This window comes from Capra hircus, chromosome 21 (assembly GCF_001704415.2).
Source record: "Capra hircus breed San Clemente chromosome 21, ASM170441v1, whole genome shotgun sequence".
In the NCBI taxonomy this organism is placed as follows: Eukaryota; Metazoa; Chordata; class Mammalia; order Artiodactyla; family Bovidae; genus Capra; species Capra hircus.
The window spans coordinates 66,482,352-66,499,208 of NC_030828.1; the positions used below are offsets into that span (position 1 = coordinate 66,482,352).

The following is a 16,857-nucleotide window of genomic DNA, read 5'->3' on the forward strand; positions in this document are numbered from 1 at the left end:
TGTCACCGCCTCTTACAGTGTAAGCAGGTATTTCAGTTTTCAGAATGACTTTAGCAAAGTATCAAATCACGAACATGCTTTCTGTCTTTTCTGTCTTTCTTTTTCAAGATATAGCATCCCTCTTTTCTGTCCTTGTACACATTATTAAATCGCTGCTTTGGGATTTGATTAAGAGAATTATTTTTCTCTTTTTAAATTCAGGTATAGTTGATTTACAGTGTTGTGAGGTTTTCAGTTAGTTTTTATTGGAGTATAGTTTATCCACAGTGTTGTGTTAGTTGCTACTAACAAATTTAGCAAAGTAAGTCTAGCAAACAACTATAGCAAAGTAAATCAGTTATCCATCTGTCCACCCTTTTTTAGATTCTGTTCCCATATTACAGTGTTGCATTAATTACTGCTGTACAGCAAAGTGATTCGGTTATACATACATACACACACACATATATATTATTTTCCATCATGGTTTATCCATCATAGAATGTTGAATATTCTATGAATATTAGAAAATTCCATCATAGAATATTGACTGTTGTGCCCTGTGCTATATAGTAGAACCTTGTTATTATTCTACATGTAATAGCGTAGCATCTACTAACCCGAACCTCTGAATCCATCCCTCCCTTAACCCCAACCCCTTGGCAACCACCAGTCAGTTCTCTATGTCCCTGATTCTGTTTCATAGATAAGTTCATTTGTGTCAAGTTTTAGATTCCGTGTATAAGTGAAATTATTATAGTATATAATTATTACATGTATAAATTATATATATAGACAAAAAATATATTTGTCTTTCTCTTTCTGACTTCATTTAATATAATAATTTCTAGTTGCATCCATGTTGCTGCAAGTGGCCTTACTGGCATTATCCCAGATCTTTATCCATTCATCATCGATGGACATTTAGGTTGCTTCCATGTCTTGGCTGTTACGAATAGTGCTGCTGTGAAGATACAGGTGCCTGTATCTTTTGGAATTATAGTTTTGTCCAGATACATCCTCAGGAGTGGGATCGCTAGATCATGTTACCTCTATTTTTAGTTTTTAAGGAACCTCCATACTGTTCTCCACAGTGGCTACACCAGCTGACGTTCCCACCGACAGTGCAGGAGGGCCCCTTTCTGCACACCCATCTCCAATGTTTAAGTGTTTACTTTTTGCAGACTTGTTAGTGACAGCCATTCTGATTGCTGTGAGGTGGTGCCTCATTGTGGTTTCAGTTTGCGTTTCTTAGACTGAGAGACTTCTTCAGCTAAATGTTCAGCTGTTGAGCTCAGTTACAGAGACTGAACATGAAATATTATGATTTATGACAAGCCTAGTTTTTAGAAGAAAGTTGCATCGTTTAGCAGATATTTAAGATGCTCATAACATTTCATGCCCCAGTACACGTAAATATGCCTGTGTCAGGCACTAGAATGTTTAGCGAACTAACGCAATCTGTAATTGAATTCATCTGGTCACAGCATTTAATGAAGACGTATTCAGCGTCAGTTCATGCCTTTAGGTAACAAGTAGGACTATACTGTAATTTATGCAGAAAAGCAATTTTATAAATAGTGAAAACCAAATAAATGCCACCTTTTGTTCTAAAATGTATGTTTAAAAAGTAGTCTTAAAGGGAAAATGTCTGATCTGTTGAATAAAGTAATTAAAACTATTTTTTTACATGGAAGCGAAAAGCAAAACAGGAAACAGGAAAATTACAGTGTGTCTGTGTTAGCTGGACTAGTGTTGTAGTCAGCAAGCCCCGGATACCCGCGACTTAACACATGCCTGCTGCTCTCTGCTCCCACGAGGCTGGCTCTCGCCCCGTCGTCTTGCGGGTGGTGACTGACTGCGCCCCTGCTGTGCACTGTGGCCACCGCAGCAGGGACCACTGAAGGGAAGGCCCTCTCGCCAGCTCATTTATGCTTCAGCTCAGGAGTGACGGACTACTTCCGCTCACAGCCCATTGTCCAGAACCTGTGGGGGGCGGGGCTCTTAACTCCAAGGGCTGTGACAAGCCCTGGGGTGCTGGGGAGCTGTGTTTGGCGCCACCTGTCTGCACCCCATAGGCCTGCATCCCGGCAGCCCGGGAGACCCTCTGGGAGGTAGGACACTACAGAAAGGCCCTCAACTAAATGTTTTCTCTTTTGACCTGTCTCTCCCGTTCAAAATAAGTTCATTTATACACAGGCTTTTACACTTGTTCTGGAAGACGCTGACCTTGTCATGTGAACTCTGTGTCTCACTAGGGGTGGAGCTCGCTGCTCACTTTGAGGTGCTGACCCAGGGTGCTTCTGTCACCATGGACCTTTCTTCACAGGAGCAGTTCCTAGTAGGGCAGGTTGACAATCCCAACATAGAATAATTTTAAATTAACATTTTAAAGTGAGAATTTGTTTCTCAGCTATTTCTGTAATTTACTGCTGGAAATACTTTATTTGGTTTGCTACAGATCTTTTAATATGTAATGTTGGAGCCATGGAATGTCTATTTTAACTCTGTAAAAGATTTTTAAAATACAGTTCATTTTGGTATAGAGAAATCATCATCTTTAGGAAATTTTTCCAGTAGTAATAGACTAATATTTTTAAGCTAAATGCATGAGGTGAGATTTTCCCATTGCAGGATCCGTGCCTGTACGATCTGATGATGACATGGGCTGTCCTCTGACACAGGTGACAACCGTGTGGGGTGGCCGAGAGCCCCCCGCCAGAGAGCCTAGCTACACCACCTTCTTCCTGCTTTACCGTCAGAGTGACGCATCCTCTAACTTAGGCACCAGAAGCCAAACTGTTCAGCCTGGAAAACGGGCAAAAGGCTTGATGGATACTACACAGAGGAAGTGCCCCCCATAAGCACATTAAAAGGTTCTCAGCATCACTTGTTATCAGGAACATGCAAATTAAAACGATGACAAGACGCCACTTTACTTCTACTAGGATGGCTGACATGAAAAGGTACCCAGAGTGGTTGCTGGTGAGGTGTGGGCTGCAGGTGGGTGTGTAAGATGGGGTACTGGCAGCCTCTTTGGAAGTTAAACATATAAACGTCATAGCCCAGAGTCCCACTCCTAGGTGTTATTCAGGAAAAACAACACATGTTCACCAAAAAGTCTTCTCCAGGAATGACGATAGCAGCTTTGCTCCTCGTAGCACAGTGTGGAAGTGACCGAAGTGTCCGCCAGTAGGAGACACTAACTGTGGCTGTTACAGGCACGGACTATTACTCAGCAGTGAGGAGGGGTGAATGGCTGAGTGTCCCGTCCAGAACATTACACTGAGTGCAGGAAGCTGGGCCGGGGGAGTGCGGGCCTTGATCCTGTTCCCCTGGACATCTAGACCAGACTGACAACAGTGGCTGCCTCAGGGCAGAGGGTGTTGGCCGGAAGAGGCCTGAGGGAACTTTCTGGGGGATGAAAATGTTCCGTGACGGGGTAAGACACGGGTTACTCGGGTACATTCACTTGTCAGCAGTGATGAGGCTGACCTTGTAAGATCTGTGCACTCAGCAAGTGTGGAGCCCAAGGTCAGAGCAGCCGACAGGGAGGAGTTGGCCTGGCCTGGGTTCAGACCCCAGTGCACCTTTGCCTCCTGGCTTAGACACCTTCTCTCTGGGATCTTGGGCAGATCTCTTCATGTCCATGTCCTGATGGCCTCATGTGTGAGCTGGGGCAATAATAACCGGGTATGGTTGTTATGAGGTTCAGTGACTGTTGGCTGTTGCTCCTTCTCCCAGATAAACTCTTAATCAAATATAATTTCTCTTTAAAGGCTCCTCCCACTTCTTTTCCTCTTAAAGTTAGTTTAATAAACAAGGAGAAATGTAAAAAGGAAAATGAAGATTCCAGGAGGCTTCATTAGTCAATCGTAATTGGAAGGATTAATGCTGAAGCTAAAACTCCTAGTACTTAGGCCACCTGATGCAAAGAACTAACTCATTTGAAAAGACCCTGATGCTGGGAGAGATTGAGGGCAGGAGGAGAAGGGGACGACAGAGGATGAGATGGTTGGATGGCATCACCAACTCGATGGACATGAGTTTGAGTAAACTCTGGGTGTTGGTGATGGACAGGGAAGCCTGGCGTGCTGCAGTCCATGGGGTCACAAAGAGTCAGACACGACTGAGCGACTGAACTGGACTGAATTCTGATTAGGATCAAGGTTACGCAAAGAATGAATTCTCTCACCCCAGACCCAGAATTTGCTGCTAACGGTTGTGTATGTGATGAAGCTCATTGTGAGGCCCGTGCTGAAGTATTAACCCGTGCTTGGTGGCCCAGGGCGTGTGCTGATGGCGTCTTGACTCCTCTGTCTCTGTCGTGGCAGGGCTGCAGTGTGGCACCAGGCGGGTGGCCGGGCACCCAGAGGCCTTGGTGACTCTTGTGCGCGATGATATTCTCTAGCCATAGAGTTCAGCTGCACACGCAGTGTCATTTCTTCCTTTGAAGAACAAAATCAAAGCTCATAGCTTATGTGAGCCGCAAGTCATCGCACGAAAGTGGCTAGCACGTGTGCCTTCTCTGTGTTCATAGGAGCCGTGAAACTGACAAGCCTGGCCTGTGGAAACCAGCACGTCTGGGCCTGCGACTCCAGGGGTGGCGTTTACTTCCGCGTTGGCACCCAGCCACTGAACCCCAGTCTGATGCTTCCGGCCTGGATAGCGATTGAGCCGCCTGTCCAGGTAAGCAGAGGTTGCCTGATCCCAGCTCCCCAGTTGGCCGGTGAGGTGTTGAGCTGGGGAGAGGCCACACCTGTCGGCGAGGGCCTCCCAGCAAACAGGGCGGAGGCACGTATCCGGGCTCCGGGGGCTGAGTGTGCCCGGGGTCTGCACACGCTCATTCCCCTGGTGTTCCAACTCGGAGTCTGGTATTTGTGGAGTTTAGGGCTGAACAGGTTCATGATTATCTGAGCCAGGGCTGCTTTTTCTTTCTCAAAAATGTTTTGTTTCCTTTTAAAAATGAGCATTTTTTTTTAAGCAGGTAATATCCGAAGGGAAGAGAGTAAAAGTCCCATAAAGATCTTGTGATGAGAGAGCCTATTATTATTTTGTGAGTGCCTTTTCTATTTTGTTGAAGAAATTGTTTTTCCTTTTTAAAAATATTTTATTTGCTGCATCAGGTCTTAAGTTGCGCATCATGTGAGGTCTCTGTGGCACAGACTCTCTAGTTGTGGTGCACATACTTAGTTGCTCTGAGGCATGTGGGGTCTTAGTTCCCCAACCACGGATTGAACACACGTCCCCTGCTTTGCAAGGGGGATTCTTAGCCACTGGACGCCCAGGGGAGTCCCCAGAAAATAGTTTTCTTATGCATCCCATCCCATCCCCAGCGCCTGCCATATTTTAGTTTACCATGTATCCTAAATGTTTTTTGTTTGACTGTTCTACCACTCAACTCAAAAGCTGAAGTCTGATTTTCGTACACTCTTTAGTTACCCTTAAATAGCTAGTGGCCCTGGTGACTATGCTAAGTGTACTTCTATTAAAACTTTTGCACAGAAGGTTGTGCTTTAATGAGTTATTTACTCCAGTGCTTTCCAGTCCCCGTTTGTGACTTTGTTGGGAAAAAAAACTGAAGCCTCATGCACAGGGGCGGCGGGAGTGGCTGGCTGAACAGACACGTCAACAGAGGTGAGGAGCCCAGTGCCGGGCGGGAGCCGGTGCTGCTGGCCGTCTGCATTTGGGCACCTTAAACCCCTAGGGATGCGGCAACAGAGGTCAGGGTGCACGGCTGAGGACCGCCTGTCCTGCCCAGGAGGCCTGGAACGCGTGCTGGGAGCCTCTGCAGTCAGAGGCCCATGCCAAGTTCTTCCAGGCCAGTGGCCACGGCCGCAGGGAGGCTCCACACGGATCTTCCTCTCACAGGGTCATGGCAAGAGTGAGTGGAATCGTGTCTGAGCTTGACGGCGCCGTGTGCACACCAGCCGCACGCTCCTCTGCACGCAGAGCTGGCTGACAGCTGCCCTGTGAAGTCCACACAGCACACGGGAGGAGGTGTGGCCGGCCGGCCACGTGGCGCTCTGCTGATGGGTGGCGAGGGTTTCTCTGCTGTCCTCACACTCTCCTTAGACTAGCCGGCTCCCTCTTGTTGTCTGACTCCTTGGTAGTCATTGCCGCCTTACCAGCTTTGTCGTAAAGTTATAATTCACCCTTTGCGGTATACAACTCAGTGCTTTTTAGTATATTTGCAAAGCTCTGCAACCATCCCTGCTCGCCAATCTAGAACTTTCTCACCTGGAAAGAAACCCCTGGCCCACCGGTAACCACTCCCCTTTCCTCTCAGAACCCTCACCCCGCAGCCTGGGCAGCCACCCGTCTCCTTTCCGTTTCTAGGCACTTGCCTGGTCTGGATTTTCCTATTTCATGTAAATGGGATCTTGTCATTGGTGGCGTTTTTATCTGCCATCTTTCCCTTAGTGTCGTCTTTTCAGGGTTCATCCACACTGTAGCACGAGTCAGTACTTCATTCCTTTAATGACTGAATAGTATTCCATTCCATTCCTTTCTACCAGGGCTTCCTGGTGGCTCAGCTGGTAAAGAAACTGCCTGCAGAGAGGGAGACCTGGGTTCAATCCCTGGGTTGGGAAGATCCCCTGGAGAAGGGAAAGGCTACCCACTCCAGTATTCCGGCCTGGAGAATTCCATGGACTGTAGAGTTCATGTCGGACACAACTGAGCGACTTTCACTCAGGATTCCATTGTGTGGATTTGCCATGTTTTGTTTGCCCATTTGTCAGCTGATGGATGTTTGGGTTGTTCCCACTTTCTGGCTGCTATGGATAATGCTGCTGTGAACATTCTTGTAGAAAATTATACGGACTTGTGTTTTCAGTTCTGTTGGGTCTATAACTTTACGTGGAATTGTGGGGTCATATGGTGATTGTATGTTTAATTTTCTCAGGAACTGCCAGACTGTTTTCCACACTGGCTGTACCATTTTACATTCTACCAGCAATGTATGAGGGTTCTGATTTCTCTTTACCCTTGATGAAAAACTTTTTTTTTGGCCCAGTTTAAAAAGCCTGTCTTAGTGGGTGTAAAACAATATTTCATGGTGGTTTTCTTTAAAAAACAGGGTAAAAAGTTCATTGAAACAGGAAAAGCTAATTTTTATATTATGGGGGTTACTGAATGTTCTGATTTGTATTAGAACAGTCCTATAAGAGTGAAAAAGCTGGCTTAAAGCTCAACATTCAGAAAATGAAGATCATGGCATCCGGTCCCATTACTTCATGGGAAATAGATGGGGAAACAGTGGAAACATGTCAGACTTTATTTTTGGGGGCTCCAAAATCACTGCAGATGGTGACTCCAGCCATGAAATTAAAAGACGCTTACTCCTTAGAAGGAAAGTTTTGACCAACCTAGATAGCATATTCAAAAGCAGAGATGTTACTTTGCTGACTAAGGTCCGTCTAGTCAAGGCTATGGTTTTTCCAGTAGTCATGTATGGATGTGAGAGTTGGACTGTGAAGAAGGCTGAGAGCCGAAGAATTGATGCTTTTGAACTGTGGTGTTGGAGAAGACTCTTGAGAGTCCCTTGGACTGCAAGGAGATCCAACCAGTCCATTCTGAAGGAGATCAGCCCTGGGATTTCTTTGGAAGGAATGATGCTAAAGCTGAAACTCCAGTACTTGGCCACCTCATGCGAAGAGTTGACTCATTGGAAAAGACTCTGATGCTGGGAGGGATTGGGAGCAGGAGGAGAAGGGGACGACAGAGGATGAGATGGCTGGATGGCATCATGGACTCAATGGACGTGAGTCTGAGTGAACTCCAGGAGTTGGTGATGGAGAGGGAGGCCTGGCGTGCTGCGATTCATGGGGTCGCCAAGAGTCGAACGCGACTCAGCAACTGAACTGAACTGATACAGAAAGGAAAGCTGATCTGATTCAAATCGGCAGTTTTTGTTATAATTCCATTGAGTTTTTCTTTTTAATTCAGATGTAACTGATGTGCAGCATTGCATTAGTTTCACAGGTAGTGTGTGGCTTGATAGTCACGCATATATTGCAAAGTGATCGCGCAGCAAGTCTAGTGCGCCTGTCGCGATGCACAGTCCTCTCTTGCGCTGCGGGCTTCGGGCCTCTCGGCCTTACAGGCCTGCAGTGCAGTGTTTACCGTGGCCACCGTGCTGGCCACTGCAGTCCCATGTCCTCGCGGTTTTGATTTGTGTTTCCTGGAGGGCCGTGAGCATCTTGTGTGCTTATTCATCATTTATGTATCTTATTTGGGGAACTAACATATTCAGGTACTTTGATCATTTTTTGATTGGGTTGTTTGTCTTTTTACTACTGAGCTGTAAGGCTTTTTCATATATTCTGCATCTCACGTGTGCATACCCACTTTCTCAGTCGTGTCCCAGACCCTTATGAGAATTATGATTTACAAAGGTTTTCTCCCACCCTCTGGGTTGTTGCTTCACTTTCTTTACGGTGTCTTTTAAGGTGCACAGAATTGTTTAATTTTGATGAAGGCCATCTTACCTCCATTTTCCTTCAGTTGCTCATACTTTTGGTGTCATCGAGAATGACATGAAACTATAAGCTCCTCTTCTTTCAGCATCTAGATTCTGGAAGAACCTCTAGGGAGCAAAGCTAAAATTGGGGGAATGTAAGCTTTACTTGGAGTGCTATATTGACTGTGGGCTTCCGTGGTAGCTTAGTGGGTAAAGAATCTGCCTGCAACGCAGGAGATCCCGGTTCGATACCTGGGTTGGGACAATCCGCTGGAGAAGGGATAGGCTACCCACTCCACTATTCTTGGGCTTTCCTTTTGGCTCAGTTGGTAAAGAATCTGCCTGCAACATGGGAGACCTGGGTTCGATCCCTGGGTTGGGAAAATCCCCTGGAGAAAGGAAAGGCTACCCACTGCAGTGTTCTGGCCCAGAGAATTCCGTGAACTGTATAGTCCATGGGGTCGCAGAGAGTCAGACACAACTTAGCGACTTTCACTTTAACTAATTTAGACTGTGGGTTGATCAAAGCTTTGCCCAAGAAAATGCCAAAATAGAACAAATTCAAATGAAAGGGCCTCAAAGCTGTGCTCTGAGTAAAGCAGTGAGTGCTCAGTGGGCTGTCCAGCAGTAACTGTTTCAGGCACTTCTGTTGAATGGGCCTCATTCTCTTATTCAGTAGCTCCCAGTGTGCTGCAGAGGTGCATGTTGAGCTTGTAGCTACAGAACTGGTTCCTGTGGGGAAAACCAGGCTTAACGCTTGCCCAGGCCTTTTGCTGCGCTCTTCCACGCTCTGCTGAGGATCAAGGCCTGGGCCGCCTACAGACTTCAGGAGCCGCCTACAGACTTTAGGAGCCGCAGTGGAGCGCCAAGTCCAGGCCTCGTGCCACAGGCTCGGCCGGCGGCCCCCCGGCGGGCCTTTAGGACAAAGCCTGCCTTTAAATTGAATTTCAGATTAACCTTTGAGTTGCAGAAGTTCCTGAGAAGACTAGTCCAGTGGCAGAGTGGGGATGTGGTACGAGGCCTTGTGAAATGGTTTAGAAAGTCGGGATGGTTTGGTTGAATGCAGGTATTAGAATGTGGATGGTGTTTCCGCGTTTTGGTCATAATCGACCTCTTTCTGCTCTGTTTTATTTACTGCTGGGCGTGAGCGTCCTGGTCTCCAGGTAGGATGTGTGTGCAGCTAGTCTGTGGAGGCCACAGCAGGCCTCGCAGGGCACAGAGCGGCGAGGCCACAGGCGCCTCCGGGACCAGCAGCAGTTTCCCCGTCTCTGCGTCCTGCGCTCTCCTCTGGGAGCACCTCCCTCCTGCAGTAGCTCTGGGGTGAAGTTTTAACCAAGTATTCAAAACAAATGACTCAGTTTGCAGACTTGCTAACATTCGGAAGGATTTGGAAAAAATATTTATAGTTGTGTTTCGCATCGTTTCTTCGGAGCTTGCTGCTTTGGTGGGAGCGTTTTCTGTCCGCACTAGCGGTGCCTCTAAAGCAGCACAGCTGATGGCGTGACTTCACAGCACCGTGGGCACCGTGAGCCCCGCCGCCTGCGCTGCCCACCGCTGCCTTCAGAGGGGCTTCCCTGCCCTCCTGTGCTCCCCGCCTCACCTCTGGACAGTCCCTGCTCCTCCTCGACATGCCTGGTGTCCAGGCCTCCCAAGGTGGGTGGCTCCATCCGGCCTCCGGGGTCATTTACTTGGCGTGGATTACAGCTTTATCTGGAAAAGAGAGAGACCAGCAAAATCAAGACTCGTGTGACTGGCAAATGGTGAAAACTTATTTTAAATTCAACTACTGTAGGTATTTTTAGCTAAGTGAACAACAACTAAAAAAAACACACACACAAGCGTGGTAACAGGTAATCCCATGAGAATGTCACGCTCACAGGTGGTGCCGGTGGGGACGTAAGTTGATGCTACTTTACACAACCAGATCTCAGAGAAGTTCACAGCTCCGGGCAGTAAGGCTGGCTTCAGAGAGGCGTTAGAGTGCGAGGGGACCCTGCCCAGCTGGGACCTCACAGGGAAAGCGGTCCTCACCCTCTCTACTACCAGCCAGGGTGCGTGGGCATCCCTGGATGCAGCTCCACCACCACCAGCCCCCCACATGGCTGGCGAAGGTCACTCAGGCGGGGACAAGATGGCAGAAGGAGGTGGCACCCACACCCCAAAGCCAAGCGCTGCAGGTCCAACGCTTTCCCAGGACCTGGGAAAACCAGGTCCTGGTTTTCCCCACAGGAACCAGTTCTGTAGCTACAAGCTCACCGTGCACCTCTGCAGTGCTTCTTCCGAGAGTCTTGGGGTATTCTGAAGACTCATGTTCCCTCTTAACATCAAAGTACAAGGCCTTGGGGTAATTAAACCAGATTCCTCTCACTGCATCTGTGGCACCATGGGCTAAATCCCTCCACACAGCCCAGTGAGCGACATCACACAGGAACACCGCACAGCGTCCTGGGATGGGGAGCTGGGAGCTCCGCATGCCAGGCTTGGGACACAGTCGAATCTGACAGTCCCTGGTTTTTCAATATTTTATTTCTTTGTTTATTCATTCATCTATTCGTTTATTCGTCTGCACAGGGTCTTCACTGCAGCACATGGGATCTCTGATCTCCACTGCAGCATGTGGGATCTTTAGTTGTGGCCCTCTCTTAGTTGCTGCATGTGGGATCTAGCTCCCTGACCAGGGATGGAACCCTGGCCCCTTGCATTGGGAGTACAAAGTCTTAGCCATGGACCGCCAGAGAAGTGCCCCTGGTTTTTAAAAAGAGAAAGAGAAGGGCTTCCCTTGTGGCTCAGTGGTTAAGAATCCGCCTGCCAGTGGGGCACAGCCAAAAAAAAAAAAAACTTGTATCAAACAGTGAAAATGTTTAAATGGATGCAGAACGGTGTACTGAGCTGTGCTGGGGGCAGTGAGAGGGAGGCTGCCTCTGAGGGAGGGAAGTGATAAGAGACCACAGGCAGAGCGGGGATAGGCCAGGGTCCCAGCCAGGAAGGAAACCCAGGTCACTGAGGGTTGCCAGCTGTGGCTTCTGTGGATGAAATCGGCCTTGAACTCGCAGAGCCAGGGTGTATTCTGGTCAGCAGCAAGAAATTGGTCTTGCCAGTGTTTCTGAGCAGGGAAGGGCGCTGCTTCGTGGTGTGTTGGGTAGGGTGGTTTGTTGCTAGGGACAGTTTGTAGCTGGCACTGTCCGAGCCTGATGAGACATCAGTTTTTTGTTCTTCTCAGCGCTGAGTCCTGAATCTTGCCCAGCGAGGTGCTCTGCAGAGGAGGACGCAGGAGAAACATGGGGCTCCCAAGGAGCCTGGCCAGGGCCTAGGTTCCAGGGAACTTGACTGTTGGCCTGGAGAGTCCTCAGTGGACTCCAGGGGCAGCCAGCATCCTGGGTGGCCGGTACGATGGCTCTGGGTGAGGACGTCCTGCGGCCAGACTCTTCGGCCCGGTCCCCTGGATCTGGAATGCACATCTGTGAGATCACTGCACTGGGGAGAGGGGGGTGGCAACCCGGACCCCAAATGTCTGGGCACAGAAGCCCGTCTGTGCTGGGGCCCAGGCTTCTCCCGATGACGAGGCCAGCTGCCCCCGTGTGCCCCTGCCAGCTCTGTGGCTGACTGCCAGGGCTCACCCAGGCAGCGTGGTGTGTGTACAAACTGTGGGACGCCACCCCAGCTGTCTGCACGCAGGTGCCTGGGACAGGCGCGCGGGAGGCTGTGGCGGGCGGCCTTTCCTCCTCGGCCGCAGGGGGCAGTGCTGGGGGCGCACCGGCAAGGACAGCTCACCAGTCGGCTGGGTCTACCCAGTGGGCCACGGGCGCCTCCTGTCCCCTCCACGGTCCCCACTCGAGAACAACTGCCCCTTAGCTTCGTCTCCCTAAGCAGCTTGGTAGGAATCTGTGTCTCCATCCTTCTAGCTCTGGGGGTCTTCATTTGACTCCTGCTGGAAGCAGGAGCTGCCCCTCCCCGTAGCCGTCCACCCTGCCTCCCACCTACCTCCTCCCAGCGCTGCGGTGGTGCGATGGGGCACACACCCTTCAGAGCTGAGCTGGCAGAGAGCTGCGCCCCACTGTCTTATCTGCGTGACTGTTTTTCTTGGGCTTGAGCATTGTCTTGTTTATCCATCTGGTTTTCTATATGGTTTACGTTTTCTATATGGTTTACGTATTCAGCCTCCACGTCTCCCCGCCAGCTGAGTCCATTTCCCCTCCATACGCCCAGACACATCGGTCCCATCCCCTTCTTGGAGTCTTCTCCCTGGACGCCCAGACACATCGGTCCCATCCCCTTCTTGGAGTCTTCTCCCTGGGCGCGCTGGCCAGCTGCAGTCTGGCCTGCTGCTCTGTCCTCCTGGGGTCCCCCGTTGTCTTGCTGGTGTGTGGGATCTCTTCTCTCCTGGATCCTGTGTCTTCCTCTGCCTGTCGCTGCTGTGGTGGAGTTTCTCCTCTGGTCAGTTCCTGAGAGGGGTTTGTGGAGGTAACTTTAGGAGACATTGCACGTCTGAAAGTCTTTGCTCACGTTTGTCCTTGACCTTGTCTTGAGTTGAGCAATCTAGGTTGGAAATCATTTTCCTTCAGAATCTGTAGGTTTTCTTCCATCATCTCCTGGCGTCCAGTATTCCTGTCGAGATGTCTGAAGCCATTCTGATCCTTGATCCTTGCTATCTGACCTGCGTTTTCTCCCAGGAGGTTTGTACGATCTCCTTGTTCCCTGTGTCCTGGGAGCCGCGAGTGGTATGTGCCTGGGGGAGTCTGTTTTAGTCTTTGTGCCAGGAAGCCTTCCAGCCTGGCGCTCATGGCCTTTGTTCTGGGGTATGTCCTGTGCTCGTGCTGGCTCGTGCTGGCATCTCCTCCGGGCCTCTGCCCAACCCCCCCAGCCCCATTCCCCCACCCCGCAGATGCTCTTCCTGGGCCTCTTGCTGTTGTGCCAGGGCGCTGCTTTTCTTGCCTTTTCTCTCCTGTTTTCTTTCTCTTTCACTTTTATCCCATCTTCTTCATCCTGCAGTCCCGCTACGGGGTGCTGTCTGAGCCTGTTGAGACATCAGTTTCTTGTTCTTCTCGGCGCTGAGTCCCAAGCCTTGCCCCGTGAGCCTCTCCATAGGGGAGGACACAGGAGGAACATCAGCTGCCCGAGGAGCCTGGCGAGGGCCTCTGGCTCAGGCTCCAGGGAACTCGCCTGTCGGCCTGGGGAGTTTGCGGCAGACTCCAGGCATTATGCCTGTTAAAATATGTATGTATATAATATACGTATGTAAATGTTAAAATATGTTTGTATATACTTTTTTCCTCCACACTCTGTGTGACTTGTGGGATCTTAGTTCCCCAACGAGGGGTTAAACCAGGCCCTTGGCAGTGAAAGCACTGACTCTTAACCCCTGGGCCACTGGAAAATTCCCTCCGTGATTATATTTTAATTTCTGGACACTCCTGTTGCTGTTTCACAGTTGTTGAGTCTTCTCTTGCCCTCAAGGATGTTTTTTCCTTTCTTTGATTTTGTTGATTCTGCTGGGTCTTTGTTGCGGAGAAGGCAATGGCACCCCACTCCAGCACTCTTGCCTGGAAAATCCAATGGATGGAGGAGCCTGGTAGGCTGCAGTCCATGGGGTTGCTAAGAGTCGGGCACGACTGAGCGACTTCACTTTTGCTTTTCACTTTCATGCATTGGAGAAGGAAGTGGCAACCCACTCCAGTGTTCTTGCCTGGAGAATCCCAGGGACGGGGGAGCCTGGTGGGCTGCAGTCTGTGGGGTCGCACAGAGTCAGACACGACTGAAGCGACTCAGCAGCAGCAGCAGCAGCAGGTCTTTGTTGAGGCTTTCCAGGTGGCGCCACTGGTAAAGAACCCGCCTGCCAATGCAGATAAGAGATAAGATTCCCTGGAGGAGGACATGGCAGCCCACTCCAGTATTCTTGCCTGGAGAACCCCATGGACAGAGGAGCTTGGCGGGCTACAGTCTGTGGGGACTCACAGAGTCAGACAGGACTGAAGTGACTGAGCACAGCACAGACCTTTATTGCTGTCCTAGGGCTTTCTCTCTTTGGGGTGAGTGGGGGCTGCCCTGTAGTCGTGGCGCACAGGCTTCTGATTTCGGGGGCTTCTCTTGTTGCAGAGTACAGAGCCCTCGAGTGTGGGCTCCGTACTCGCGGCTCCCGGGCTTAGTTTCCACAGCACGTGGGATCTTCCAAGACCAGGAATTGAACCCGTGTCCCCTGCATTGACAAGCGGACTCTGATCCACTGTGCCACCAGGGAGGCCCTCCAAGGCTGTTTTGAAGTTTCCTCCCGGGCTGAGACCCCATGTCCCCGAGGTGCTGCTTCCTGTCTTTCCTGTGGCCTCTCCACACAGAGCTTTCCTTAGACATTGGTGGTCTTGTGCACTGGGTGGGTGGGGGGTGAGCGTGCGTGAGGCTTGCTGATGGTGGTCTCTCCGTGGTGGTCAGGCCGTGTGGTTTGCTGGTAGGAGAGGGGCTTCGCTCAGCTCCTGAGCCCTGTCGTGCTTGTCCACTGCCTCCCAGCCCCGCGCGTGGTGTGGCCAAGCTTTGCTCACATCATCACCCCTGGGCTCCCCACACTCCTGTGAGAGGGGAGGACGGGGGGGTCACTGCCCGGGAGGCGCTGGGCGTCACAGCTCTTCGGCAGCTGGCACCCCCGCCCCGCACTAAGCGCCAGGGCGTCGCATGCCTCTCCCCCCACTGGCCGAGTCGGGGCCCTTCCGAGGACGCGCCCCACCTGCGCCCCTTCTCTGGCTCTCCTGAGCACCCCTGGGCGGGGTTGAGGTGTCAGGGGCCCCTGTCACACACGCGGTCGTCTGATGCCCTCGGTGGTGCTGCCTGCGAGGGCGGGGATAAGACCTCCACAAATGGAGGCTCACGCCGTTGGCCAGCACAGCTCCATTTTGAGGAAAAACACTTTTTGACAACTGCCTTTATATCCCACCCCACCCCGCCATGGCTCCATTTGAACACCTGCTGTTTTGAGCTTCCATCTCCTCAGACCCCGTCCTCCCTGGGTGGGGGGCGGGGGTTGGCCCTGCCCTCTCTCCTCTCACTGGGGGCCTGTGACTCCCGGCCAGACCCCCCGGCCTTCCAGCCGTCCCCTCACCACCTCTCAACTCGTCGACCCAGAGGCTGAAACAAATGCCTAGGGGCCCTGTCCCAGCCGACAGGTGTGTGCGAGTGCCCCCCAGGGGGCTCTCCCGGCCTTCTCCCAGCGAGCAGGCCCCCAGCACTGGGCACTCAGCTCCGCTGCCGACTGTGAGAAGCCCTCGGAGCACCTGGGCCAGCGCCCCGGGGTCAAGTCTCCACGGACTCCGAGCACAGCAGCGCCGGCGCCCTCGCTGACCTGGCACGCGGCCTGCAGTCCGCTCCCCAGCACGGCCGCCCCCGCCAGCCCGGCTCAAGAGGCACAGAAAGTGACCTCTGCCCAGGAAACCTGTTTCTGAGTGTTTTCCTTGGCACATCCCCCAGCAGCTGGCAGCTGCTGTGTCTTACTGGATTCCGAGGTCGTGCCGGGACAGGAGTCACCCGTCACCCTCTGGCTTTGCCGTCAGCAGCAAGAGGAAGAAAGAAGCCGGAAACTTTGCTCCAGTCCAGAGCCTACGTCTGGTGGCCTCGCCCAACTGGGTCAGCAGTTCCAGCAGCACGGCTCACCCTCCAGAGAAAATCCTGGACTTCAGCCAGACGCTTTTAACACTGACAGCAGAGTGGCTCCCACACAACTGCCCTGGGGGCGAAGGCAGCGTGCCGAGCAGGGTCTGCGGGCCTCGGGTGGAAGACACCCCCAGGCTGCCCCGCAGGCCCCAGGGCAGCCGGAACCACCATGCCCAACCCCGGAGCACGAGCACCTAACAGGGGAGCCCCGCGGGCCATCTGCCCTCTGCCAGCTGAGGATGCAGAGCCCAGGAGGGGAGGGCGGGTCTGCCCCAGGCAGCACGCTGAGAGCCCACTGGCCCTGTATGTAGATACGGGCTGTTCACCCCAGTGTCCACTGTTCAGGCTCCTGTGAAATGAGGAGTAGACGAGAGGCGGCACGGGATCCGCTCCAGGGAAGTGACGGAAGAACTGAAGTGACCAGACAGAACTCAGGAAGCGCGGCAGCCTGGGGCCACGTGCCCAGGGGCTGAATGTGCCGGAGGCTTGGTGGCCTGGGGCTTCCTGCCGCTGCCTTGCGGTGCTCAATCCAGACCCCGCATCCTCCAGGAAAGGCAGGGTTTACCACATCTCCCAGATGTTAGGTGGGCTCGAGGTTCATTCGGACTGAGGTTGGGGGAGCGTGCAGGGGAAGGAAAGCATGACTGGCCGCCGTGCGGGGTCGGGTTTCTCTTCAGAAGCGTCTTTCTCAGTGGGGTCTGCGTGCCCAGCAAGCTCCCCGGTTCACTTCGGTGTCCCCGAAATGTTCCTTCGTGTGAACTTTATCCAGGTCACACGAAGCC

At 51.7% G+C, this 16,857-nt stretch overlaps 1 protein-coding gene across 7 annotated transcripts in view; it reads left to right on the plus strand.

The window, feature by feature from the left end:
• TECPR2 (tectonin beta-propeller repeat containing 2) overlaps positions 1-16,857 on the plus strand; it is a 100,695-nt gene that overhangs the window by 70,626 nt on the left and 13,212 nt on the right. For all 7 annotated transcript variants that reach the window (XM_018066024.1, XM_018066028.1, XM_018066029.1 and 4 more), the window contains exon 17: positions 4,520-4,668. In XM_018066024.1, the coding sequence (XP_017921513.1) occupies positions 4,520-4,668 (149 nt within the window). The remainder of the gene's footprint in view (positions 1-4,519; positions 4,669-16,857) is intronic.